The following is a 13,674-nucleotide window of genomic DNA, read 5'->3' as shown; positions in this document are numbered from 1 at the left end:
ATTCCTATCACGAAGGACTTAAAGGGAAAAATATGCAGTGTTTATCTTTTCCCTGCAGGGTATTGTCTATATTTCAATGCAGCAGCAAAAAGGGGGATTTGACTGGCACAGTACAAGAGCGGAGGAAAGGCGTATTCCTTTCCCCATGGCATTTTTCTCATTTATTGCTTGAGGAGGGAGGGGAGACACTGGGTCCACATTTCTGAGGAGGAAGGGTTCAGCCACCCTCACATCCATTTAAAGTTAATTCGTCTTCTTTCATTCTTTCCCTGATTATTCAATGGTATGCATAACCTTTTCATATCCCTCTGACCAACTGGAAGGCAAAAACACTGTCCTCCCACTGAATAATTTTCTCTTCCTCTGTGGTACCCACTGGTCCCTGTATGCACTTAGGCTCTGTGCTAAAGCTTAGCTCAGGGTGTGAGGCTGGAAGCAGTGGTGGCAACCAGTGGTGGGATCCAAAAAAATTCAATAACAGGTTCCGATGGTGGTGGGATTCAAACAGTGGCGCTGCCGCACACATGCACCTCCAGTCCCTATTGGGCAGGGAGGTTGCTTTAGTAACCCCATCTCGGCACTCAGAAAAAATTAGTAACCGCTTCTAGAGAAGTGGTGAGAACTGGTTGGATCCCACCTCTGGTGGCAACTCATGTGCTGCCTTCTGCCCCCCACCCCATCTGCTCATTAATTGTGCAGACAAATGTTACTTGCACAGGGATTTCCAGCTTGTTATCAATTCAGTTTTGTCTTCAAATTAGTTAGTGATCGAAGAAGCAAGATGGCAACTGACAAACGCCTAGACTTCATAGAGAAGTACTGTTATCTCTCTCTCCGTATGAAACCTGACAAATGGTCCAAGTTTGCCACAAGTGAGGAGGTCCTTGCTATGCTCAACGAGTTCTATGAGAAGCAAGACTTGATGGTACTGGTGATCACTCTGAATCCAACTGGACAGCTAGTCCCTTGCATCGGCTTTCCATCAGTACTGAAGAACAAAGCGGTTTACTTTGTGAAGAGGAAACATGAAAACATAACTAAAGATAACATCCAAAATGCAGTCTTAGTAGGAGATCTCAGCCCTTCCCCAGTAGAGCAGATGATGGCTGTAGTAGAAGAGGTAAGTTTCCAATTTCCATTCCATTGTCGCTAAGCAATACTTCCCTCTTTCCAAAACCTTGTTAAGAGAAACACAGGTTTTGATTTGGCAGATGAGGATTTGTGGTATACTCCACCCTTTTGTTCTCTCTCCATCCGTGCTCTCAATATTTCATGAACATTCAGGACAAATTGCTGCAACGTTATAATAAAAGCTTTCTTTCCCCCTATCCTATATGAGGCCAATGTAACTCAGTAGTTTAGACTGTTAGCATTGAAGAGGCAAACCCAAATTCCAATCCTTTCTCAACTACAAAGCTCAGGAAATAGCTTTGGGTAAGTCACTGCTACTAAGCACAATAACCTATGTCTTGAGTGTCATAAGGATAAAATGCCTAGATGCTTCTTGAAGAAAAAGTGGGGTTGTAATGACATACGTACATACCGGTAGTGTTTGGCAGCCTCAGATTATTAGGCAATCCTCAGATCATAATGCTATATTACAACTGTACTGTGACTAAGATTGTATTCTCCATAAATATGTCAAAAAACAACAAACCCCCATCTTTCCATGGTCCTAGTTTGCACAATGGTATCTTATTTCCTAGAATAAGTCTTAAGCATCAGAGTTCAGAATTGTTTTATGACTGTAGCACATCTTTATAAAACATATTTATAAAACTGTAATATGAACAAACTTTAAAAGAGAGTATATGTTAGATCCATGATGCGTTGCCTGTGTACTGTATTATCTACTAGCATGCATTTAAAATGCTTGGGATTTTTCACAAAAGTAATAAAGCCTCAGTTTACTGATCGTGGTGGGTTTTCTGGGCTGTGTGGCCGTGGTCTGGCAAATCTTGTTCTTAACGTTTCGCCTGCATCTGCGGCTGGCATCTTCAGAGGTGTATCACAGAGAGAAGTTTGTTATGCACAGTGTCTGCTGTTTTTCAGATGGAATGAACTGTACTGATGCTTCAAGGGTAAGAGGCTGCAATAGCTAGGCTGTGGAAGCATTTATAGTTTTAAGACTGAATTGCCTATGCCCGTTTAATTTCAAATGTTGGGTCTCCTATACTTACAAATTTAAAGGTTAAATAATATGAAGAGGGTTGCTTGACAGGTTTCAATTTCATATTAATAAATAGTTCCCAGTGAAAAAGCTTTTGTCGCCTTACTAACAGATCCACTGTGACATAGTCACTGGCACTGTGGCATGGTTGTGGTTCTCCTGAGCTGGCAGTTAAATATTCATGAGTATAGATAAGAAATTGTAAACAGAGATGTGCAAAGGCAATGAATTACACAAGGTAAAGGCTTTTTATGCAAAGCAATGCCTAATGATGCAATCCTATCTTCAAGTCATGCCTGCTAGGTGGGGATCTGCTCACTGCTCAATTCCATTTGTGGCTTCATGTTTGTGGTGGTGATGCATGGTACCAGTTGAACACTGGCAAAGCTATGTAGTAGCAACCACCAGCATAATATAGGAATATGGGATCAACCTATCCATAAAAGGTTTTATTTCAGCCATTGGGCTGTTTTAGAAACAAAGTAGATCCTTCAGGGATGGTTTAAAATGCTATTAATCCTGATGTAATGCAGGTGTCATGATCTGTAATAACTGAAACAGAATTACCCGTGGCAGCATTAAAACAACTTTTTCTTTCTAGGTAGTCTATTCCTTGTTTCTGCGGAGTGAAAACCTGGCTGGCTGGCCTCAAGTGGTAGCTGAAGATGTTATAAGGCAGGCCCACAGGCTAAAGAATGAGATGTTTGTGATGGGAGGAAAAATCAAAGGGAAAACACTTCTCCCTTTGCCAGAACGTGTTGATATGTTATACACTGCGACAGATATGTTTGATGGGTGGGTGCATCGGCCAGTGTCTATACCCTTTCTATTCTGTACAAGAGCTAACATACACAAGACCCATTTATTTTCACTTATTGAAAACAGCAAGTTGTCTTCAAATCTTTAGATAAATTATTGAAAAAGTTCTGATGCGCATGTATTTTTGGCACGCCTCCATATTCATCCTCCCCCTTTCATCTCTTCTATTTGTCCCTGTCTTCCCACCAATTCTCTCCATCAACTCAAAATGTCCAGATTCTGCAGATATACATAGATATAGAAAGATAAAGAGATAGAGAGATAGGCACTCCAAATTATAAAATTAAACGTGATCCCAGAATCTGGCCTTACTGATTGCAAGATATGCGGGTTTTAGTGCAGAATCCTTGATTTCGTACCTCAGGATTTTATCAATAAATTACTGTGAGTGTAAACAGGAGGAACTGTCATATTAAAAGGGCGGCTGAGACTGAGGAATCTAGTTTTGTGACATGCCAAAGAAATTCATGCACTATTCTTTCACAACTGATCAAAAATTAAAGCAGCTTGCATTTTACCAAGGTCTGCTCTTTTTGTGGTTTTTCAGTCTTTCTGCCAGTGTGGACAGTACTTTATTACATTCGATTGAAACAATAATCATCGACTGGTCTCATCAGATCCGAGACATCCTGAGCAAAGACTCAGCACAGCCTCTCTTGGATGGTTTGAACCCATTACCCAAAGTGGAGTTTGATTTCTGGTACAGTCGGCAGGTTAACCTACAGTGCATAAATGAGCAGGTATAGTGAGAGTAATTTTCAGACTGGGCTATAAATCATAAAGGAATGATGATATGTTGCTATGGCACGCTTTTGTGCATGTGCTTTCCTTTTCCAGCTGTACACCCCTCAAGTGCAAAAGATTGCTGAGATTTTGGAGAGAGCAAACAGCTGTTATTGGCCAGCACTAAGGAACGTTTTCAAGGATGTATCTGCAGGTATAGCCCTATTTCTTACAATCATCGCCAGCTAATTCTATTGGGTCACATTGATTAATGGTTGTCAGGACTATTAAGATGAAGCTTCTCCTTGATTAACTCACCCTATAACTTTGCTTTCGTTCAGGACTGAAAGAAGCTGATGATATTAACTTGTACTTGCAGCCCCTAAAAGTTCTCTTAGAGGAAATGGAACAAGCTGAGTACCCCCAGGTAAAAGCAAGTCTTGGTCATTTTTACTGGTGCAATCTTACCACTTCTAGCGGAATTACATGACTAACGACCTCATTCTGTTATTCCTCCTTCTCAGCCTCTTTTCCACAGCCTGTGGACAGAACCAGTACTGCCCTACTCACTGACCTGCAGCCTGGCCCCTTATGAGGGCTGGTTCAGGGAGTTGCAATATCTGGTTGGTCCAGACAACCTCTGCGGAGAAGAAATCATCTTTTGGGTGGCCAGGAGTGAAGCTGACCAGCCGGGAGGCTTTTCCCTGCCATCTCTTTCCTGGCCTTGAATCAGCAGTGGCCACTTATGGCGGCTACAGCAAGGCTTTCAATTGCCAGAACTGCAATGTACTTATCAGGATAGGGTTGACCCTCTCCCACACTGGCCAGTAATGGGCATGACTCCACTGAGGGCCCCAATCCTGGACATCTCCACCCAGAGTCCATTGCAGCAATCCACATGAAAAGCTATTGTAGTGTAGATGATGAGAGCCAAATCCCTGTATGAAAAGCCCAATTCACATGCTAAAAAATTGTGTTCCCTGTGCGTCAGCCTCAAGTCTTTCTTATCAGAAGCACTCTGGGAGTCAGAGGACCAGATTCAGAATGAGACCACAGCACAAAAGGAGAGGGGGCTTAAGCTTACCCACACACTATTTTCCTGACCTGGAACAGCCCTTCAGGACTGCTGTACCCAAGGTCGAATCCCCACTACCTTCTTAGCCAGGTTTCAGGACACAAACTAACCAGGTTTCAAGGACAACCTCCCCATTGCTTGCGCGGCAGACACGGATTCTTCCCGTTTCTGGCGCTCGTTCTCCCCCTTATTCTGCTTTCCGGCAGGACCAGCTGGCAAGTGGGATAAACCCAGTGGTGGGATTCAAATAATTTAACAACCGGCTCTGGAGGTAGAATTCAAATGACTTAACAACTGGTTGTTTACAAGCACCATTTTAACAACCGGTTCTGCCGAAGTGGTGGGAACCTGCTGAATCTCACCACTGGATAAACCTCATTGGCACGGTTCAGAGCTGATCCAAGGGGAGAGATAAGGGTTGAAACCCTGACTCGTTTCCCGCCGAGGAGCGTGACGCAAAAATCGGGCAACCAGTCAGTGCTCTGTCGGCGCTGAAGCGATGCGTGTGCAGCCAGCCTTTCCTGGGTTTTGTTTTTGCTTTTGCAATCGGCGAGTGAGAGCAGAAGGGGACGCAGAAGGACGTTAACCGGTCAAATGTGTAACTGTTGAATCCTTAAATGTTCACACAGTTAAACGGTTAACTGTCCACACAGTTAAACATTAAGCTTTAAAATGTTAGCTTTTTTGTGGTCCCGCCCCAACAAGGTACATTTCTGCGGGGAAAAAGGTCCCACCCCATCAAGGCACGCCAGCCAATCAGGGGAGGCCAGCAAAGCGAGATCGCCTGATAGTGGGGATTGTTAAGAGTTCTGGAACCAGGTGTGTCTGCTGTGTGCACGCTGCGGTGGGGAGGTAAAAACTCCGATGAAGAGGTGCGGTTTCACTACGAACTGGTTTTGATCTGCGTAAAATTTTCCAGTGGGAATTCGACCCCAGTTAGAGCCACTTATGTACTGCCAAGCTACACTAGCTTTCCAAGGCCATTTCAGGGCAGGAACATGGTGCAGGGGGAGAGGCATAAGTGCCCTCTCCCCTCATACTGAATTGGGTCCACATATATCTGGGAAATTAAGAACAGAACTCACAGAGCACATTTGATCAGGGTGGATTCCCGGGGGGAAGCACAAAGATTCCATCATGTGTAACTTGGGCCTCTAAGAGGACTTGTTCTCCATGCTGAAGACAAATAAGTACTTTGAAGACAAACCTACATGATACAAGTTACATATGTTCCCCAGAGGGACTAGTAGACTGCAACAGTAAGTTTCCAGAGGCAATTCCATTGGGAAATGCTGTTCTGTTCAGGACTGCAGTACAGGGGGAGGAGTAGCTTCTGCCTTCCCTTTCACATACTGTTTTGGCTCAGAAAAATGGGATGAGGAGGAAGGATTGAGCCCCTTTCTTCTCCATGCAATATTCCTGTTCAGAATTAGGCCCAATGGCCCTTCCAAATGGAACTGTCTCTAGAAATTTGCTGCTGCAGTATGACTGCTAGCCCCAATAGTGAGGTTGTGTAACTTATAATGTGTAGTTTGGCCCTGAGTAACTTAATTTTGAAAGTTATAAACAAGATCAACAGCTTGATGGGCAACAAGTAAAATGTCATATCACCTTGAAATACATATTTGACTTTCCTGAAAACCTGACTCGATGAAATTTTATATCCATGCAGCTGCCCCCATTCATCAACAGCGTTATGTACACCGTATGCTTGATATGGGCCAACTCTGAATACTACAACACGCCATCCCGAGTCATTGTTATTTTGCAGGAGATCTGTAACCTCATCATCGAAATGGTACTGTTTTATGAAAACATAACCCTCAACTGAGGAAAGTATTTTAAATTACTATTTTGTCCTGGTTTTGGTATCCAGAGAACTCAAACATGGGTCAATTACTCACAGCGAGGTTCCCGCAACTTCAGAGTGAATTGGCCGGGGACTCTTTGTTTCAGGGCATATTTGGCATTATTACCCACCACCATGTTTGCAGCAGGGCAAGTGTTACCCAACGGCTGGCTTTTTGCTTGTGTCTGGGAAAAGTGAGGGAGGGATGTTTTGCAGATTCTTTGTCGCCCATGCATGCTTTAATTTTTATCTTTAATCTTATCAATAGACTGATATATCAGTTTAACAATCTGTCGATAATCGATACATCGACATAAAAAGGCAAACTATTAAAGTCTTAAATACAGCATCTGTACACATTGCCCGGACACTGATTGTGACAGGCATGCTGAAACTTCTATAACGGCTAACTGATAAGAATGATACGACTATCAGCAGAGAGTCAACCAGCCATAAAGTGCCTTTATAGTGCTAAATTTTAGAAGACTATGATTCCAAAATCTGGTTCAGCATATTCTGTGTCATATTTGATTGCCTCTCTTTCTGCTTAGACCCGTAATTTTCTGAGTCCTGAAGAGGTGCTAAAAGGATTACAAAGTGAGATCGAAGAATTTCTGAGCGGGATCAAGCTAGGAATCTCTGTGATAGAGAAACTCTACCAGACCTATGACGTTTGCTGCTCAGATATGATGCCCTCATTTTTTCAGGTTAGTCACTGCTGCTACTGCAGAGTTTTCTTAAGGGAGACATTTACTCGGAGCTTCCTGATGCAAACATTATAGGTAACTCATCCAATTTAAAGTGGAGAATGGTTTTAAATAAATTTATCCCAACAGTACAACTTTCAAATGAAATAGTCCCCTTTTACATTTTTTAAAGTGCAGGCACACTCCAGACAAAATAATAATTCAACTCTGGCACGTTGCTTTTCGGGTGTAGCAAAGGCACTAGCAGAGCGGATTGAGCTGCATGGAGATAGAGATCCACTAATCATGTTATAGAGTACCCTGAGCAAAGCTGCAAACTAATAGAAGTACCAGAATTTTATCATGCTCCTATTGCTCACAGCACTGTAGTTTTCGTATCAAAAACACCAATTGGAGCGGTAAACTAATGGACACTTGACAATTCAAAATCACACAACATACATAGCAGAGAGATTCTGCTATGACTGAAAATATCATTTACCTGCAGTCCATCCTATAACATGGCACTTTCTTTCTCTGTATTTGCAGGACAAGGAGCCCCAATACTGGGAGTTCCCTTCTACTCTTGTCTTTGCTAGAATGAATGCATTTTTTCACAGACTGAAAACAATAGAGGTGAGAAGTAATTAGTTTAACAAGAATACAAAATTACTACAGTAATAGCTTAAAAAGGTAAAGGTAGTCTCCTGTGCAAGCACTGGGCCATTACTGATGCATGGGGGAGTCACATCATGATGTTTATTAAGCAGATTTTGTTTCTGGGGTGGTTTGTCATTTCCTTGCGCTGTCATCTACACTGTATCCCCAGCAAGCTGAATACCTGAAATTGAATACCTGAGCCGAATACCTGAATACCTGAGCCGAATACCTGAAATTGACTTCTGTTGGGATCAAACTCAGGTTCTGAGCAGATCTTGGATTACAGTACTGCAACTTACCACTCTGCACCTAAGGGCCATTATAGTATACATGAAGAAAAATTGATTTTCATGAACAGTGGGTTGGATCCTGCGCATTTGTTGTGTTGGTGCTGTTGCATTCCTCTAAGGCACAGGGCATTCTGTCAATGCAAGAACTCCTCTTTTAGAACAAGAGTTGTTTGCTTCACATGAATGACAGGATCCAGTCCAACAATATTTAAAGCTGAAGAATGTAATTACATTGAAATCCCTGACAGAAAAATTACAGTACTTGCTATTGATTACTATACTCCTGTTTGTCAAGAAATATATTTAAATGACTATGTTTTTTCTTTCTTTTGTTAAGGAACTATATGTAACTTCAATTGAATTTCTCAAACTGGAGAAAATTGAGCTAGGTGGTGTGAGAGGCAATATTCTAGGAAGCCAGGTGGTTCAAATTTATGAAGAGGTCATCGAATTTATCAAGGTGTTTGCTGAATGCAAATATGATCCTTTAGATCCAGCAGATGAGGTTAGTTCCTCTTAGTATGGAGCAGCCTGTTTCCATTTCCTGTATTAGTACAGCTGCAGCAGTGTTAGTTTTTGTACCGATGCAGTATCAGTTGGGTGCTGAATGGCATATCTCTGAGGCGTGCTAATGTATCATCAGATTATTCTACCATTGACTTAGCTGCCATTCTAAGCAGTTTCCAAATAGGCCTTAGGAACATGCTTGACAGACTAAGTTAAAAATTAACCTAAAGGTGTGCTGGCTAACAATTCATTTTGTATCATTTTTGAAGCAATTTGATGAAGATTTTGCAGACTTCCAGATCAAAATTCAGGATCTGGATCGACGGCTGGCCACCATTTTCTATCAAGGATTCGTTGACTCCTCCAGCATTGAGTCAGCTGTTAAGGTACATATGAGATTCCTTTTAAAAAGTGGTCTTTTCATGAAGTAAATAAATTTAATACCTAGATATAGTTTTGCAACAGTGAAATAAACAGTAGCTCATACTCCTGCAGGTAAAGAACCATGGTAGCATGGAAGACCCATTTCCCTTTTCCTAATCTAAGGTCAGGGAAGGGCTGTTGTAATTGTCCAGGCTCGGTTAGAGCTAAAACTTCCCAAAAGACAGGGAAGTGAGGAAGTGAGGGGAAGGTCACCAGCTGCTTGAAGCACCTCCCCCCCTTGTTCAACAGCATCTCCCAAGTCCACCTGCTGCCTCCATGGTGCTACTCTGTGTATGGTAGAGAAGGGGGAAGAGATCAAAAGTGCATTTGAGAACCACCAGCATCTAATTCAAGCCTAAGGCAATTCTAAGCACATGTCCCTTTCTTCCCTTCCCACCTATCTTTGGCTTAGGCACCTCCTCACTTGTTTGACATACTTTGCACATTCCACATTTTCCTCAACAGTAGTCATGCCCCCCTCTTTCCCTCAGCTTATGCAAGATTCCCACCCTTTGACTGCAGATACAGCAGATATGGCTGGTTGGCTATGGCATGCAAACTTGGTCCTCCTCCACTTTTGAGAAGAACTCTGCTAGAGTAGATATGGGGCTTGGGCAGCCCACTCTTGGCAGTACAATAGTGGCTTCTCCCACCAGCCCCATACAGGGCCCTTTTCCTAAACTTAATTTCAAACTCTTTAGTCATTCCTCATAAAAGTGATGCTCCAATATCTCCATCTTTTTGGTTACCTTTTACTGTCTCTTTCCCATACTTAGATATCCGTTTTGTGATAAACCAGCCATAGCTATACACAGGTTTCCAAATGCTACCACCAGTGGTGTAGCACCCACAGGGTAGGGTGGGGAGGGACGCCCCGGTGCTGGGGCATGGTGGGGGCATTCCAGGATGGGGCAGGCACCACCGCAGCAGGGGCACAGGGCGCATGTGTGCCCCGGGCGCAGTTTCCCCTCATTCCGTCCCTGGCTACCATACCATAAATTTGTATAAAATGATTATGATACTGGTCATCTTTTTATCAGTGCCTAAGCATATAACTTGACTTTCCCCCCACTACCACAACATAGCGTGTATGTCCTCAAAATGCCTCTTCCAGCTACATTTCTATTTTTTGGGAAAAGAAATGGAGGGTCTCTTTTCCAATGTGGGTGAGGAAGTCATTGGGGAGGGTAATGATTTGTGAGCAACCAAAACCAGGAAGGGAAAGGGTTAAACATTTGCTCCATCCACACACATCCAAAACAGGTGGTTTCCACACATGAACACTCTTATGTGGTTTCCTCATTTCTGCTGCTTCTGCAGTGCAGTGGCAGAGGATATGCACATGGTTGATTTTCTTGAAGTTTTCCTATGCCAGTGTCTCAGCCATAGCCATTCCCCCTACCCTTGGCCACCAGTGCTTTTTCAGTTTTTTACTGGCAATTGAACATTGTTATATTGACATAAAGTTATAACAGTGTATCAGGTTTGCTGAATTCCCATTTTCCAGTTTTAAAAACTAAGTCTCTAACTCCTTTGCAGAGATATGCCCTTTTCCTTATCTCTTTACAACAAGAGAGGCTAAAGACTTGTTAAAAATGAAAGTCTGGAATTAATTAAAACTGGCATATATATTGTTATAATGTATTTGATAACTGTAATCAACTGCTGATTAGAAATGAAAATGAAAAGCCCCCCATTGGCAAGGAGAGGAAATGGTTGCCACCAGGACAGGTCAGGGAAAATGGTTGCCATGTGGTCAGGAAAATCTGAACTTTTCTAGCCACAGTAGTACTGAGGCTTCACCTGCTTTCTGGACAGCTTCTGGAATTTCACCTGATCTCCAGTCTACTGAGATCAGTTCCCCTGGAGAAAATGGCTGTTTTGGGGGTGGGGGTAGAGTCTAAGGTGTTATATCCTGGTGAGTTTCTTCCACTCCCCAAACTGCATCCTCCCCACTCCAAATTTCCAGGAGTTTTCCAACTCAGAGTTGGCAACCCTAAATCTTTCTCAAAACTTTGCAGCAAAACTGATTTGAGAAAAATGAGAGGAATTCAGGGGAAATGGTAAGAGATACACAAATGCACCACAAAGCTGGAGGAAGGAGAAAAAATAACCTGCTTCCCAAAAGCATCGAACTCACCTCAAATAACCCATGTGGTACATGCCGCACATATACAGGACAATCAGTCACTCATCCTGTTCTTCATTGCAGCCTCTGAGTCATTAAAAACCAACTGGAAAAAAGAAGCTTGGAGCTGATAAATCATCTATATTGTGTGTCTCAAGGTATAAGGCTATTTGCTCAGATGATATCCCCTTGTGGTTCTGATGCCCAATTTAAACCAAATAGTTACTTAATTAGAAAACAAATCTTCTTCTGAATAGGAACATCTTCCCAGCATCTACAGCCTAGAATTTCCAGTTAAAGAGAATTAGAGAGAAGAATTTAATATTTATTGACTGTACAGAAAGGCTTGACATCTTGCCAGATCTAACAGTCATTTCATTGCACACAGCATCACAAAATACCACAGATCTTATTAACGATCCAAATCCAGCTCCCTGAGGCAAAGAAGTCAAGAGCTGAAGTCTCACCATTTCCTGATAACCATAATCAGGACTGAGAAAAAGGATTTACCAGAATTTAACACACATGCCTAATGTTTATTTAAAATGGCTTTCCTGATGTGTTCCACTCTGAGTTATCATTAGTAAAAGTGATTGGCTGTTCTGCGTGCTTCAAATCTATTTCATACTAATCAACTGTAGAAAGTTAAAGGAAAACAGCATAGAAAATGTGAAATCAATAAGGTGAGGAAAGTGTTTCAAGGAACTATGCATGCTTCATCTGAAAAAAACTGAAGAAATGACATAAATAGGATCCATTCAAATATAGTTATGAAAAGAAGATTCATTTATCTCCATACATCAGCTAGCAATGGCAGAAGAAACAGAGTTGTTGCCAAAAGAAAAATCTATTAAACTGGGCTGAGAAATAGATTCACAGGAGAGAGCACTTTGGTATTTCAAAATAGTCCATTATTATATGAGAGACATGATCTTCCTCAGGTGTTCATTGACCACAAGAGATATATATATTAAAGGCCAAGACTCCTGAACTGAAGACAATAACTTTTCAAAGAGTTGAAGATGATATTATAGAGTAACTATTATTCCTGCTCTCTGTTCATGGATTTTGCATGCTTTTGTAGTGCTTCAAAAACTTGAAATCATTTTTGACCAGAGAAGACAATGGAACAAAAGGAAGGACTATGCACTCATGATGATAGTGGTTTCATCGTATCATTAGCTCTCCTATAAGCTTGTCTCTCTGGATTTAATAGTACAACTACAAGAAATATAGCCATGTAATTATGAGAACACAAATAGAGGTATCAAACCCATACATAAATCTATTTAGTACATTTTTGTACATAATATCACCCTGCCTCTAAGGATGTTAGGTAGTGCTTGCCTTCATTTTTTCTTGAAAATCACATTGTAAGGTGAGCTAAACTGATAGAGGATGCTGGGACCAAGGTCTTGCTGGCAGTGCTATCTTAAATACAGGAACAAGTTTCAGGGGGCTTTGACTCTCAAAAGCTTTTCCCTTTTATGCATGTAATACTTCCTGTGCTGCTGAGAAGCAGTTGCTTTGCAATCTTTGCTTTGAAGTGGGGTTTGTGTGTGGGCACCATCACAATCATCTCAACACAGAAGACTCATGGGAGGAAAGTTGGCAGAGGAGTGGGAGGAAGTGCTATGTTGTGAGCAGGGGAAGGTGGTGGGGGGAGCAAGAAAACCAGAGGAAACCATAATACATAGGGATTTATTTTGCTTTCCCTGTAAAGGGAGGGAAAAAGTCATGTTATAGAGCACTCAGAAAACGTGGGGATTCTCAGATCTGAGAGCAGGGTAAGTACTGGAAAGGGGAAAATGTATGCGTAAATGAGAACCAAGCCCAAAGGGAATGTATGCTAAAGCGAAGGAGTCCACATATGCTTAAATGACCTCTGTTGGTCTTTAAGGCACTACCGCTATCAAATTTGCTCATTGATACCAGTGGATTTGGCATGAGAATTCATGGGCACTTGGCATAATTCTGAGCAATTTTTCAAATGTGTTGTGAAAACTCAGAGCCATCCTTTATAGAAGTTGTTGACTGTGCATTTTATCCTCTAGCATATACATATGTTTGCCACCTTGTTGGAACGACCATTGATAAAGGCAGATGCAGCTGCCCACTACTCCAAACTGCTGGAGATGTTCAATGTTAAACTGGACAATGTAAAGATTTTGTATGATGTTCAAATAGCCAATAAAGCCAAAGATGGTGTGCCGCCCATTAGCAAAAACATGCCACCAGTTGCTGGACAACTGAAGTGGGCTTTGGAACTACAGGAAAGATTACAGATTCCAATGAAAGACTTGCAAGCAATTGACCATCCGTAAGTATCAGTTCCTCTGCATCT

The 13,674-nt window shown here is 42.0% G+C and overlaps 1 protein-coding gene across 1 annotated transcript in view; it reads left to right on the top strand.

Annotated features, from left to right (window-relative positions):
• Positions 1-781: 781 nt before the first annotated feature.
• DNAH17 (dynein axonemal heavy chain 17) overlaps positions 782-13,674 on the top strand; it is a 135,506-nt gene continuing 122,613 nt past the window's right edge. The window contains exons 1-11 of the mRNA XM_048489794.1: positions 782-1,124; positions 2,776-2,965; positions 3,537-3,729; positions 3,827-3,926; positions 4,054-4,139; positions 6,460-6,585; positions 7,188-7,343; positions 7,872-7,958; positions 8,610-8,777; positions 9,049-9,165; positions 13,385-13,650. Of these exons, the coding sequence (XP_048345751.1) occupies positions 782-1,124; positions 2,776-2,965; positions 3,537-3,729; positions 3,827-3,926; positions 4,054-4,139; positions 6,460-6,585; positions 7,188-7,343; positions 7,872-7,958; positions 8,610-8,777; positions 9,049-9,165; positions 13,385-13,650 (1,832 nt within the window). The remainder of the gene's footprint in view (positions 1,125-2,775; positions 2,966-3,536; positions 3,730-3,826; positions 3,927-4,053; positions 4,140-6,459; positions 6,586-7,187; positions 7,344-7,871; positions 7,959-8,609; positions 8,778-9,048; positions 9,166-13,384; positions 13,651-13,674) is intronic.

This window comes from Sphaerodactylus townsendi, linkage group LG03, assembly GCF_021028975.2.
Source record: "Sphaerodactylus townsendi isolate TG3544 linkage group LG03, MPM_Stown_v2.3, whole genome shotgun sequence".
NCBI classification, from domain to species: domain Eukaryota; kingdom Metazoa; phylum Chordata; class Lepidosauria; order Squamata; family Sphaerodactylidae; genus Sphaerodactylus; species Sphaerodactylus townsendi.
This window is presented reverse-complemented; position numbering and strand designations above follow the sequence as displayed.